Source organism: Capronia coronata (genome assembly GCF_000585585.1).
Source record: "Capronia coronata CBS 617.96 chromosome Unknown acBCG-supercont1.5, whole genome shotgun sequence".
NCBI lineage: Eukaryota > Fungi > Ascomycota > Eurotiomycetes > Chaetothyriales > Herpotrichiellaceae > Capronia > Capronia coronata.
Window position 1 is genome coordinate 2,105,905 of NW_006912897.1, and position 13,139 is coordinate 2,119,043.

Consider the following 13,139-nt stretch of genomic DNA (forward strand, 5'->3'; position numbering starts at 1 on the left):
CCTCTATCAGGTTACAGTCGTCCAGATTACCATTGAGCATACCACAGTGGATACTCACCGGGACTTTTGACCGTGGGATCTGGTGGCTAGATAGGCTCCCGAGTGATCGCAGATTCTTGCTGACCAAGGCGAGTGAGGCCGGCGAGCTCCGTCTTTTTATCCCAGGGGGCCACAGCCTTGCGAGAACAGACCAAGGATGTTGTCATGTCAGGCTAAAGGACGGCGATGCTCTGAGAAACGTCTTTATCTATGTATGGCGGCGTCTTTGCCCGTGTCCCGTGCCATCACTGTTTTATCAAGCAAATCTGCAGCCTGGCATCGATGTCATCTCACGCATAATGGTTGCTTGCCCAGCCTCGGCAGAAGTGGAAGCATGTATATACCTCAGGTCGCACTGCAGTGGTAAGATGGCACAGACTCACCTGGTTCACTCATCAGAGGAACCATGAGTATCTCCAAGAATCGAACCGTATCTTGAGGGTGCAGGCATCTCCATCTCCGCCCCTGTTCATATCTTTACGTCAGCGCCCTGCATATCTCGAGTCACCTTTGCTTGTCGACGTGGATTTGAGGCAGTAAGCACCATAGAACGAGAACGAGAACATTCGTGGGACCCCTATATATATATACTGTGTATAAGAGAACCCATGTCAAGATGACACTCAGTTGGCTTAACTCCATCCATATATTAAATTGGAATGTTGAATCCCTGGATCACTGCCATGACAGTGTCGTACCATCGTGGTCTTGTCAAGAGAAACCCATGTCTGCTTTTCTAGGTTTCCGCCCATCGTCTTTCACGGAGAGGTATTTCGGTGCCTTCTTTGACTCGGGTGCCGTTCTGTTCTGCCCTCCACGCAAAGTATTCCCCGAGACGCACCTCCGCATACGAGGCATAATCGAAATCGATCTGAGAGATGACGGCCTGGATCAGAGCCCAAATGCCCCAGAACAGTCCGGGCATCCCACGGTATCGGTCCACTTCGTCATGTAATACGTCAAGCATATCGTCAGATACAGGGTTGTCGCTGTGGGCTTTGTACGACTCGAGGTAGTCTTGAAGGAATGCGCGGCGTACAGACTTGGTGGGCAACATGTTGTAGTCACAATCATAGCCACCCCATTCCGCAAAATGATTGGCAATGTCGAAGGCCGCAGGGCATGGTGTGGCATATTCATAGTCGATAAATGCGACCTCGATTCCGCCGTCCAGCTTACTACTGGCGGAATCCTGGGGGAGCATTATAACATTTGCACTTAACAAGTCGCAATGTCCAAAGACCAGCCCGTGAGATCCCGGCCCTCGGCCTTTATTGAGGTCTTCGATCGATCGGTCTAGCTCTTTCTGCAGGAGTTCTTGCCGGGCCTTCTGTTTGGGGGTGTCGCGGGGAAGCGCTTCGATCCATTTCTGCATTACTGACCAGACATTATGCACGGAATGGCCGTCTGCAGTATCGACACCAGACGGGCGAGAGTCATGAGCAGCCCCGTTGGTACTATCGACACCGTTGGACTGGGCCACCGAGTCCACGGGTAACAGCGCATGCCACTCCCCCAGACGTTTTGCAACCGCTCGCCATACGGGCTCTGAGATGAGATCCCGGGGAGTGCAGACTTGGCCGACGATGTATCGGTACAGAAGGCCGTTCTTGAATCTTGCCAGCAGAGGAGGAGCCAGTCCTCGCTCTGCCGCCAGCGCATGGGATTGCGCTTCTCGATCTCGGTCAATGAGGATCTCGGTGTGATTGCCATAGGCACGGAGGAGAATGGAGTCTCGATCGATTTCGGCTTGGGACTGTCCTGGAAGATGTTTGGCTATCTTGAGTAACTGCAGAGAACATCAGCATGGGCACGTGCCTGAGCAGAAACCGGAGGGCTCACCGTGTTTGTGATGCCGTCGGTGAACCTGACAATCTCCAGCTCGCCGGGAGCATCCCTCCATTTGGGCTGTATCCTGTAGACCAAGGCGCGAGCGGAATCATCCACATTCTTATTGTCAAATCGAAGATCAACGAACGGTAGCTGGGGAGGCGCTCCGTTTGCGGTACCGTTGGGTGCCCCCATAACCGAGCATTTGCAGGTGCGGAACAAGGCGGTAGTGCAGTATAGGCAGAGCAGAGAGTAGAGTAGAGCAAGTCCTGGTCACGGAATGAGCAGATCAGGTCGGTCGTTATTTAGGGTACGAAGATTTCTTTGAGAAGTTGGGTTGGAAGAAGGATTGTTTGAATTACTGGATTGAGGAAGATGGAGCACAATGCAGTCAGTGGACTCGGAGGGGTTGCAGAGACGAAGGAAGATCTGCAGTGAGGTAATAATCGCTACTAGTACTATTAGGTACGTAGTATGCTTGCCGCTTTGTGCGCAATCGCACTGTTAACGCCGCTTGTGGCCGGTGTGATTGTACCGAGTACGTATTTTGGAGCAAGTAGGTGTGAGGGGCTGATCAGGCACTGGCTCTGGCTCTGGCATGGGACCCTTGGGACCCTTGGGACCGGTACGCCCCTACACTTCTGCTGCCAAAGACACTCGGCCCTTAAGCCTGATTAGGCTTCTTAGGCCTAGGGCGCCTAGGCACGCAGGGTGCGTAGGGTGCGTTTCCACCGCGTCCCTCGGGCGAGCTCCGGGTGCCTGACTGGCATGTGCATCATCCTACATGGTATCCTGTGGTATCTTCCATGACTCTGGCCCAACCACTTTGTATGCCCAGACACCATCCTCTGTTTGCCGGAGAAAGAATCCCGTCGTATCACCAGATTCAGAAACTCCTTCGGCGTCGATGCCAGGCGGCCAGGTATTTTTTTGCAGACATATGAGCACGCCTACAGAACACACCCAAGGAGATATCATTGATATACCAGGAACAGAAATGGTTCGTGTTGATTTGGTCATATTCATCACTACCCGGAGGCATCCCTTGCCACTCTCACTCTCATAGTCAAAGAACCCGCCAATCCATTCTATATACCTTTCGACTTTTTATCCTTCTTGCTCTTCTTGTCCTTCCCGGCCTCTTTGTCCTTTTTGGCCTTCTTCGAATCACCTGCTCCTGCAGCTCGAACACCAATCTTCTCCAGAATGATCCGCGCACCAGCATTGTCCTCGTCCAAGGACGAAGCACGCTTCTTAAGGACATCTACCAGTTCGCCTCGATGACTGAAATCTGCTGTTTCGAGCATGGCGACGACCACAAACGAGTTCGGTCCCGTAGCCCAGTTCACAATCTCCGGCACGCCATTGTCGTCGTCGCTTTGGCTTTTGATCTGGCTGTAGAGGAGGTCATGAAACTTCAATGGTGGATCAACCTGCATGACTGTCTTGGTGCTTGGGTCGAATCGTCCGCCCTGCACCAGACCCTTCAGCAACCGTCCGAAGGGCGGCGCGGAAAGAACTTGGGTCATCTCTTCCGGCAAATCACCCTCAGTTGCCAGACTGGCAATGGCCGCCAACGCGGGCCCTTTGTCTCCAATGGCGCCCAGCAATGTCTCCAACATGAACTTGCAGCCAAAAGTTGAGCGTGCCAAAGCCTTGGTTTGCGAGGCGATCAAGTCCAGGAGAGGCTGGGAAATCCCCTTTAGAAGTTCCGTGCGACGGATTTCCGGGTCTTTCTTCGAAGTCTGACCTCGGATCTCACGCACTTCTTTGACGATCGTCGCGGACTCGTCCGGAAGTAGCCACTTGGGCGCATCTGGGAACATGAGATACAGTAGAGGGATGCGTGCTGTCAGGTCATCCACCTGCGCCAGCAACTCTTGTTCGCGCGCATCCTCTTCCAAGTCCTTGCTGAGCAACTCGGGAAAAATCGCTTTGCTCGTCATGACCGTGTCATCGATGCATTCATAGGCGCCGAGCAAGACTTTGTGCGCGTTGACATCCGAGGCCATGAGCCGGATATGCGTCTTGAAGAATTTCATAATCCCTCGTCTATCCTTGGAGTTCCCGTAGGCGATAGCCAGGCATACAAGTCGGGAGCCTGATTTGGTGAAAGCCAGGTTCTTGTACAGGTCACCCTCCTCATCATCGCGCAGCATTGCCAGAAATTCTTCCACTTCGGGACTTCCGGGCTTGCAGTTCAAAAAATACTGCAGCAGCGCATCGTGCAGGATGGTGAAACCGGTGGTCTTCTTCTGCACGAGATGATTTGTCAATTCCTTCAAATGCTGCATGATAGGACCTCTTTTCTCCGGATTCTGCTTCAAGATCTCCGACAGGTCGCCGGTGACCTCTTCAGGGGTATTGGTGGACCTGGCGAACACCGAGAACTCGGGCCCGTACCATTCCCTCAGTAAGATAGCCTTCTGTTGCTTGGACGCGATGCCTCGGTAGATGTCGTCGAGAATCCAGCTTGCCTCAGGGTGCTTGATCAATCTCTTGACATGTCCATAGAATTCCTCGATAACGGCATCCCGACTTTCGTCATCTTTGACAACCATCTTTGCAATCAGGAATTTGGCGTATTTGGACTCGGCCAGCTCTCTGTACGTGCCCTTCAAGTCCTTCGTGATCTGTTTCCTCTGTGCCGGGGTAGCATATTTCAACGCACATTGGACTACGCGCACAGCGTCGTGCTTGAAAACGAAATCTTTCACTCTTCCCGACAGGATCTCAAACAGTTCTTGGACGAGCACATCTCGTTCGTCCTTCGGCACATGGGATTTGCGGCGCAGCCGTTCCCAGATTTTCTTGGATCGTGCAATCGAGTCGGCATTGGGTTTCGCGGATTTTCGGTCCTGGGCCAGTGCCTTTTGCTTTGCATGTGCTTCGCGGGAGGTAGTACCTGTGAGGATAAACTGGTCAGCATAATCAATCTTCCTTCCAACGTTGTCAGCCAGGATATTCTCCATTTACTCACCACTCAAAAATGGCTCAGGCTGCTTCGGAGGCCTGTACACTTGAGGCCGGTACTTTTCCTTCTGCTTCTTCAACTTGACATCTCCCGCTGCTGGAGAATCGCCGTCGTCGGCCGTGGCGAAGCGGATAAAATCATCCTCCAGCGATTCTGGCTGCGATGAAACCGCTTTCTCCTGCTTGGAGGAATTCTTGACGGTCTTTGCCTTTTTCGAGGCATTTGACTCGGTCGTGTCATGTGTGCGCTTCGTTCCCGCCATTTTCGACATGGTCTTCGAATTTAGATGGGCAGTCGTTCTCAGCGTAATGGCTCACTGCATTCGCCTGGAAACTTTTTCTTCCTCCTAAAAATTGAGTAACAAACCAGACAAACTCGGGCTCCACTGCAGTGACAGTTTGCGGGCTCCACTTGGCATGTTTGCTCTTCGGTTCATGATGTCCCAGGTTCGCTCCGATAATCCCCCGGTCTAGGAAGCCCCCTGTTTTACCAGCCCTCACCACATTGCTATCAAGATCTGAACAACGTACTACTCTGTATATTATGTGACTTTAAGGTCTTATCAAACTTGCACTTCCCAACTCGAAGCTAATAAACGCTTTCGCTTCGCTAGCTTTGAAAAGGAGGCCTAGGGAAGGGCATTCTAAACAGAGACGTTGTCCACGTCGATGGCAGACTGTCAAGATGTGATCCCCGTCATCCCTCCATCTTTCTCTCCCTCATGGTCCTTTGTTGTCTTGCAAGACTGTGCCTGCGAGGCACTGGGACTCCGGGAGCGCCGAAGAAAGCCTCCTCCATGTAAAACTTCGAGTCTGGTTACAACATTAAGCCAGCCTCCTTCCATGTTAAACAGCTCCTTGCTGAAGTCAAAGAAAAAGACAAACCTCTAGAATATGGCTGTGTGGCAGGCTGACCGGCCGACCTCTTTGCCCTCGCAATTGATCATACTGACCCCAACATATAGACTTGTAGAGCATCGTCAACCTTGACCGCTCGCGATATCCTCTGGGACCGACCGATTAACACTAACGCTCCTCTTCCGATGGAGCGGTCAGCCCAGGTCTTGCTATATACCCTGTGCCGGGGGCCGTTTCTACGCTTTAGGTATGGTCCCTGCCGCCACCTGTGTGCGACGCCGAAAATCGGCTTTCACGGCTGCCGACGTGGTCCTGGAACAGGGACAGCTTGACTCGGCGATATCTCCGCCGGACTTGGAACGAATCCATACATTGGTGCAGAGTTTTGCGAGGGAGTCTGATTTGAGTCGGCTTGCGACGATGGTCCGGGTGTGGGTGCGGGTGCGGGCGATGGTATTGTTGCTGGTGCAGGTACCGTTGTGGGTGGTGGCGTTGCTGCGGGAGCGGGTGCGGGTGCGGCAGCAGGCGCCGGTACAGGTACCGCTGTTTGTGGCGCTGTCGGAGACGGCGTAGGTGCCATTGGAGACTGCACTGCTGGTGCTGGGGCCGGCCGAGCAGCAAACGGAGGAGGGGGAGGGGGAGGATGAGGCCACATTGGCATTCCATGCCGAGCTGGAGCTGGAACTGGAGGTCCCGGCGGGTGAGCCATAGGTGGGTAAGCCATAGCCGGAGGGGAAGGAGGAGGATACTGCCACTGTGGCGGAGGATGGGCATAGTGGGGTGGAGGATAGTACGGTGGTTGAGCGAACCCGGGCGGCGGCGGCGGAGGTAGATGTTGTGGCGCTGTCCATGTTATAGGAGTTGCGACTCTATTCTTTTCAGCCTCAAGGGCTCGGATCTTCCGCTCTGCCTCTTGCAGCCGGGCCTTTAGGAGGTCCACGTCCTCAGAAGGCTTTGACACAGTCTGCGCCGGCGGCACAGCCCCAGCAGCAGCAGGAGCCGTGGCAGGAGCAGGCGTTGGGTCTGCATTTTGTGTTTGTGCACCGGTAGAGGCAGGCGCACTGAGTCTGGGTCGTAGTGGTCGATGCCCTTTACCCCCTCCCTTGCTGCCCCAGTTTAGTTCTTCACCGGACATGAAACCGGACATCATGCCAGGGAACAAGTTCTTGCTTCTCCGTGACTTGGATGCATCAGATCGAGCCCCGTCTGGAGCTGCATGGTCGATGGCAGTGCCGCCCGGTGTAGACGCTGCAGTCAATCCAACTGCGTCGCCTTCAGTCCCTGTCTGTTCTGCACCAGCAGCCGCGGCTGGTTCTTCCTCAAGTCTGCCTGCAGAACCTAGAAAGTCAAATAGAGGTTGCAGGCTACTCTCCCGCGCATTTTCTGGGCGTGATACGGTTCCGGTTTGAGGCAGTGGCTCTGTAGCACGTCTTTTCCGCTTCGGCGTCCCGCTCGATGGTGGAGCTTTCCTCTTTTTCTCTTTCGGTTTCCGTTTCTCTTTCGGGACTTTCTCCTTGGGTTTCGGAAGTTTCTCTGGATGAAAAATCTCCAATATTTTTCTTCGTCTGCTATCCCGGCGCGGTGGTGGAGCCCGTTCGTCGTAAGTCTGGTGAAGCGGGATATGCTTATAGTGCAGTTCCAGACTCTGTTTGGTGACCGAAAACTTGATCGAAAGAAGTCCCTGGCACTCGTAAACTGGCTTTCTGATCTTCACTCCCAGTCTGATTTTGGCTGCTCCTTCATTGGCAGCTCTCCCTTTATTGAGCACAGAGTCATTGCAGAAATACGAAAACCTGCTAGCTTGATCTTCTCGACTAATCCAATGATTGTGGAAACTGTAACGATTGCCATCCGCCAGCTGAACCGTGTCGACTAGAGTCCTGGAAATGGCCTTTTGCATGAGCATCTGTTCCTTCGGGTCCTGGGTGGTCTGCAGGGCGTCAATGACGCTGACAGCGGTCTTGTTGAAAGCACTGTACATGTACGGCGTATTCTTGTCGGGAGCACTTGGTGTCTTGGATTCTCTGGCGGAAACCATAAATGCAGCAGTAACTGGAAAGGAGAACTCTAACGTGGTATGTGCAGGATCTCCAGTTGGATTCGCCAAATACTCGCGGAGTTTCGTCTCCAAGTCCTCGGCTCTCTGGACTTTGAAGACCACTGACTGTCCCAGAGGGTCTTTGGCCTGTCGACCTCGACGACGCGGTTTTCTTGGAGCAGGCGCGTCCGATCCATCAGGCGCGTCCGCTCCATCAGGAGTGTTGTTCGCGTTGGAGTCTGCATTGGCGTCCGCATTGGCGTCCGCGTGGGCGTCCGTATTATCCTGAGACGTAGAAGCTTGCTCTGGAGTCTCGGTCGATGCGTTATTGGTATCTGGGGTGTCCATCGCGAGAAGAGCGGTGTTGTTTTGGATGGAAATAATAGGCGTCTTTCGCAAAATGCAATAGAGCGAAGTTGAAGAAGTTGAGCGACTTTGAGATCGCGCCCCTGCCAAGAAAGCACCTTACAGCTTTCTCATTGGCTCTCCTTCCACCGCTCCCAAACAGTTCCAAGTTGTACTTCTGTCCCCACCAACAGTCTGCGTGAGGACACATGCTCACCCGAGGGTTCATCCCAGGACGTTGTGTCAGGAGCCAGGCCTACGTGAAACTGAATTTCCGATATTGTGGCCAAACACTCAAGTACACCTCGACCATGGCACCGACCAATGTCCCTACCGACGCGCCTCGTCCGATTGTCCTCTCCGGGCCCTCTGGCACTGGAAAGTCTACACTGATCAAACGACTTTTCGCGAAACATCCCGATCTCTTTGGTTTCAGCGTCTCCCACACTACCCGGAAGCCTCGTCCCGGCGAGGAGAATGGCGTCCACTACCACTTCACAACCCCCGAAGAATTTGAGAAGATGATTGCGGAGAATGCATTTGTGGAACATGCCAAATTTGGCGGAAACTACTATGGTTCGTCGAAACAGGCTGTCCAAGATGTTGCTGAAGGAAGAGGGAAGTCCATTGATGGAACACCCGCAGTGGGAAAGAGAATATGCATCTTCGACATCGAGATGGAGGGAGTGAAACAAGTGAGGAAGAGCCCGTTGAATCCAAGGATATGCTTCATTCAACCGCCCAGCATTGAGATCCTCGAGCAGAGACTGCGCGGTCGAGGTGACACGAGCGAGGATGCCATCCAAAAGCGCCTGGCTCAAGCTAAGAAAGAAATGGAATATTGCCAAACCGAGGGCAAGAACGACAAGGTCATCATCAACGACGATTTGGATGTCGCATTCCAGGAGCTGGATGAATGGGTGATGCAAGACATCTGATTATCATCTTGACTAGACTCTACCAACCGATGGTACAATTCCAGTCGTACATGGGCGTTTTTGAAGAAGAAGATGGGGACCATGGAGCCAGTTCGAGCCATGAAATGCTATGACGATTACTTGTATCCGGATTGAAGACGAAAGACCCGCTCTCCATAGTAGACGCTAATAGAAAAAAGGCACCCTGACGAGAAGGATATGGCAGTCACTCAACGTCAACCATCGCCCTGTGAAATCGAACCCTATCTGGCTTTGAGCCTCGATATGTGCGACTCCTTAATATCCATTCATGGTCATGCGCTGAGAACCCCGGCTCAATTCGCGATCTGCGGAAGGGCTGATGGGCCTGCTTCCAGTCATGCCACTCGCTGCACTGCTCTCCTTGAGGGCTAGTAGCTGCTTGGCCCGGAATGTCTCGTAGTGGATTTGACTGGTGGTTTCGATGAGGTCTTGGAGGTGCGTTCTGGTGAGGAAATTTCGGAGGTAGACGAACTCGGAGTGGTTCTCATCTTCGACGTTGATGACACCCCATTTGGTCTGCCTGCCGCGCACCTGCTTGCCATTAACGATGATCGATTTCTCGCTGCCCACTACTGCAAACGGAATGATGTCCTTGATGGTGGCATTGGTGGCTCTCTCCTCGTCATCCAGTTCCTCGTTGTCATATGGGTACATCTTGAGGTTGTGGAAAGCAAACTCCTCCTTGATGCGCTCCTTGAACGCCCGGCGTTCTTCGAGTGTGAGGGAGTCGGCCTTTGCAATGACGGGGACAACATTGACAACATCGGATAGTTTCTTCAAGACCACAATGTCCAGAGGCTTGAGGGCATGGCCTGAGGGTTGGATAAAGAAGAGGCAGCAGTGGATGCGGGTATCTTGGATGTAGCGTTCTCGTTGTGCCGTAAGTTCTTTTCGCAGGTACGCAGAGTGCTGGTCTTTGATGTACTTCACGATGGGATCCCAACTAGATAGTTTTTGTCAGTGATGTTCGCAAGAAGGGATCGTCAAACCCACCATCGGTCATTGTTCACTAGGTCGCCGTAGCCGGGTGTATCGACTATGTTGAGCCGCAATCGCACACCATTTTCCTCGATGACTGTGGAACGGTCAGTGTCTGGCCATCCCGCCTAAAAAGACATTCACTGACTGTGGGAGACAGTTTGGATCTCGGTTGTGGAACGTATCTGTTCATCCGGTCTTAGGCGGCCTTTGGAATCGATAAGATGCGAAGCAAAGATAGTGTTGATCAAAGTTGACTTTCCGAGACCGGTTTGACCTGTAACTTCATGAGTCATGGATAAAGTAAAGTGAGAGAGACATTGTACATACCGACACAGATGATGTTGAACTGAAACCCTCTCTTCAACAGCTTCTTCTCGATTTGTTGAGTGATGCTGTCAAAGCCGACGTGGCTCCGCGGGAAGACCGCGTTCCCCTGCGGCATTGCCATGGTCATGATGTCCTCTGGTCTGACTGTGATGTCAGGTTGTTTGGCGTGATAGAATAAATTCCTGATTGTTCAATCCAAACGCGCAAGTGAATCGCAAGATCAAGAGTGTGTGAGCGAGCAGTTGCGACTGCGACGAAAGTTCCCCAGACCTGTCGAGATGCACTGCAGTACTATCCCCCTATTTTGTCTCTCCGTCGCCAAGGGACATTATGCTAACCTACCCCTGTCTAACCCACTTTTGGCACCTAGGTGCCGCCGCTATAATATATCTCTGGCACTCCTTTGGTCTTGATTTGCAGATACCCTGGAGATCCCGAAAAAGCTCTCTACCAATACTGAAATATGTCTTGATTTCAATCCGCACGGTTTACTTCCTCTGTCCGGCGAAGGCATACACGATATGGCGTTGACGGCTGCTGCTGGCAACAGCCAGCTTTCTTCATTCCTCCTACGACAGACACGCGTTGCCTTTTCGACAGTGCTCCGGACATGGTCTTCTCGCACTCTCCTCTCATCCTCCATCACAATTCCTGCTATTACAATCAACGTTCCTGGACTCCTCACAGATATTTGGGAAGGAATGTTAAAGGCTGTGCCTAAGAAAAAGACATCCCATTCGAAAAAGCGGCATCGGCAGTTGGCAGGAAAGGCGTTGAAAGATGTAAAGGCAATCAATGAGTGCCCTGGTTGCGGAAGGCCGAAGAGGGCTCATACCCTTTGTCCATATTGTGTCTCAGGTTAGTATGAGTTGTCACCCAGATGTGACTCGTTCTGACCGGACCCAGAAATCTACGAGAGCTGGAAAAAAAGAGATGCGCAAGCAAGAGAAATGACCAAATCTGATAAAGAGGCCTAGATGAGACAGAGCAAATCAGGACAATACAGGAAACGACTACGTGCACCAAGGTCTCGCCCCAATGACGCCAAGTCTGTGCTGGCGTCGGGACTGTCGAAATGGCTGCCACACGAGGATGAATCATCGTCACGCCAGACAATATATGATTCAGTTTGTCTGAAGCAGCTAGCAACAGTGTCCGGAGACTCGGCATGGTCAAGTTGGGGTCGACAAAGGCGACCGGTAATCGCGAGCCGAGAACAAGAGTGGTGAGCGTTCGAAGGCCCTGGCTGCGACAACTTCGCGGCAAGGCAGACTGGACCGCTGCCGGGATGATATGTTATGGAGAGGAATGGTCACCACCCGGTGTTTCAACTGGAGTTACAACTCACACTGTCGACCAGATATAGGGCCTCGATCTGTGAAACGCAACGCATGGTCCAGCTTTCTGCCAGCGTTCGCCTGGGCTAGGTAGATAGTTGTGTAAAATTACGTCACCTGTACAGTAATTTTCGAAATATAACGACATGAAGGGGAACATTAAAGTACCATATGTTGATCTTCAATCTGACCTTTCAGTGAACCGGTCATATTCGATGCCACTCATACAGTAACATCCGACCCTCTCTCCAGATTGTGATCACCGGCGGCGCAGTGGTAGAATGCAGCGCAGACGTCAAGATGGTTTGTCACTTCCACATGGTTCTGGATTTGCTACAGCGTCGCTGACAATAGGAATAGTCGAAGCAATATCTCTCGCAGCATGCGATAGATGAAGGTCAGTGTGTCAGGTCTGTCGTCTCAGACATACGTCCCCGCTGACATGAATTCTTGCAGCACATGCAACCGACGTCTTCGCGCTGTCCGCGACAACCACCCAAATCCTCAGCGGTTCCGGCGAGTCCTCGATCAAGATCTACTCCACCACCGACGACGATTTCCCCATCACACAGGTTCTGAAAGACATGCACAAACTTGGCTGCCACCATCTCGTGACGGACCAGGCTGGCACGAGAGCTGTGAGCGTGGGCTTCGACGGCAAAGTCAAGCTATGGAAGTACGAAGAGGGTATGTGGAAAGAGGACGGCGAGATCGTGAGCGAAAGTGCACCCAAGAAAGTCGGCGAAACATGGGCTGTAGCCCTTTCGGTGGACGGACAATACTTAGCTGGCGCGACGCACGATGGCCGCGTGAATGTCTGGGATCTGTCCAACGGGCGGCAAAAGATTCGGGAGTTCGAGACGAAAGGCAGTTTTGGCATGTGCGTTGACGTGGTAAGATAATATTGTTATGCTGCCGATGCTGGCGTTACGCGGATGGGAGCCATAACTGACACTTTTGCTTGTCAGTCGCCGGATGTCCGGTTCATCGCCAGCGGCCACGAATCGGGAAACATCTACCTCTTCTCGACGGCCACTTCTCGTCTCCTACACTCGCTACCAGGCCTCATCAAGCCGGTGCGCGCAGTCAAGTTCTCGCCAGGCAGCACGCTCCTTGCGGCGGCGGGGGATGCACGTATCATCTCTCTCTACGATCCGCAATCCGGCGAGCAGGTGGCCAATCTGAGCGGGCATGCTGCTTGGATTACAAGCCTGGACTGGAGCCACACCGGCCAGTATCTGCTCAGCGGCAGTCTGGATGGGAAGGTCAAGGTATGGGACATTGAGCGGAGGACTTGCGTTGCGACGCATAGTGAAAGCGACAAGGGCCTCTGGTGTGTGAGGTGGTTGCCCAAGGGTGAGATGAACAAGCATAAGGCGGAGAGGTTTGCTACGGCGGGCAGTAATAGGTCCATCGCCATCTACCGGGAGGCTGCGGGAGGATGAAGGAAAA

At 52.9% G+C, this 13,139-nt stretch overlaps 6 protein-coding genes across 6 annotated transcripts; 2 read left to right on the plus strand and 4 right to left on the minus strand.

Moving 5' to 3' along the window:
- Positions 1-775: 775 nt before the first annotated feature.
- A1O1_06430 (ethanolamine kinase) lies at positions 776-2,064 on the minus strand (the record flags this gene model as incomplete). Its single annotated transcript, XM_007727309.1, has 2 exons — positions 776-1,828; positions 1,882-2,064. The coding sequence occupies 2 exons, from the start codon at positions 2,062-2,064 to the stop codon at positions 776-778; spliced, it is 1,236 nt and encodes a 411-aa protein (XP_007725499.1).
- Positions 2,065-2,957: 893 nt separating this feature from the next.
- On the minus strand, positions 2,958-5,105 carry A1O1_06431 (uncharacterized protein; the record flags this gene model as incomplete). Its single annotated transcript, XM_007727310.1, has 2 exons — positions 2,958-4,774; positions 4,850-5,105. The coding sequence occupies 2 exons, from the start codon at positions 5,103-5,105 to the stop codon at positions 2,958-2,960; spliced, it is 2,073 nt and encodes a 690-aa protein (XP_007725500.1).
- Positions 5,106-5,992: 887 nt separating this feature from the next.
- A1O1_06432 (uncharacterized protein) lies at positions 5,993-8,086 on the minus strand (the record flags this gene model as incomplete). Its single annotated transcript, XM_007727311.1, has 1 exon — positions 5,993-8,086. The coding sequence occupies one exon, from the start codon at positions 8,084-8,086 to the stop codon at positions 5,993-5,995; it is 2,094 nt and encodes a 697-aa protein (XP_007725501.1).
- Positions 8,087-8,394: 308 nt separating this feature from the next.
- Positions 8,395-9,021, plus strand: A1O1_06433 (guanylate kinase; the record flags this gene model as incomplete). The annotated part of the gene is made up of 1 exon (XM_007727312.1): positions 8,395-9,021. The coding sequence occupies one exon, from the start codon at positions 8,395-8,397 to the stop codon at positions 9,019-9,021; it is 627 nt and encodes a 208-aa protein (XP_007725502.1).
- Positions 9,022-9,297: 276 nt separating this feature from the next.
- Positions 9,298-10,477, minus strand: A1O1_06434 (uncharacterized protein; the record flags this gene model as incomplete). The annotated part of the gene is made up of 4 exons (XM_007727313.1): positions 9,298-9,985; positions 10,036-10,117; positions 10,169-10,297; positions 10,351-10,477. 4 exons carry the CDS (start codon positions 10,475-10,477, stop codon positions 9,298-9,300), a joined length of 1,026 nt encoding a protein of 341 aa, XP_007725503.1.
- Positions 10,478-10,871: 394 nt separating this feature from the next.
- A1O1_06435 (uncharacterized protein) lies at positions 10,872-13,132 on the plus strand (the record flags this gene model as incomplete). Its single annotated transcript, XM_007727314.1, has 3 exons — positions 10,872-11,208; positions 12,144-12,580; positions 12,656-13,132. 3 exons carry the CDS (start codon positions 10,872-10,874, stop codon positions 13,130-13,132), a joined length of 1,251 nt encoding a protein of 416 aa, XP_007725504.1.
- Positions 13,133-13,139: the final 7 nt, after the last annotated feature.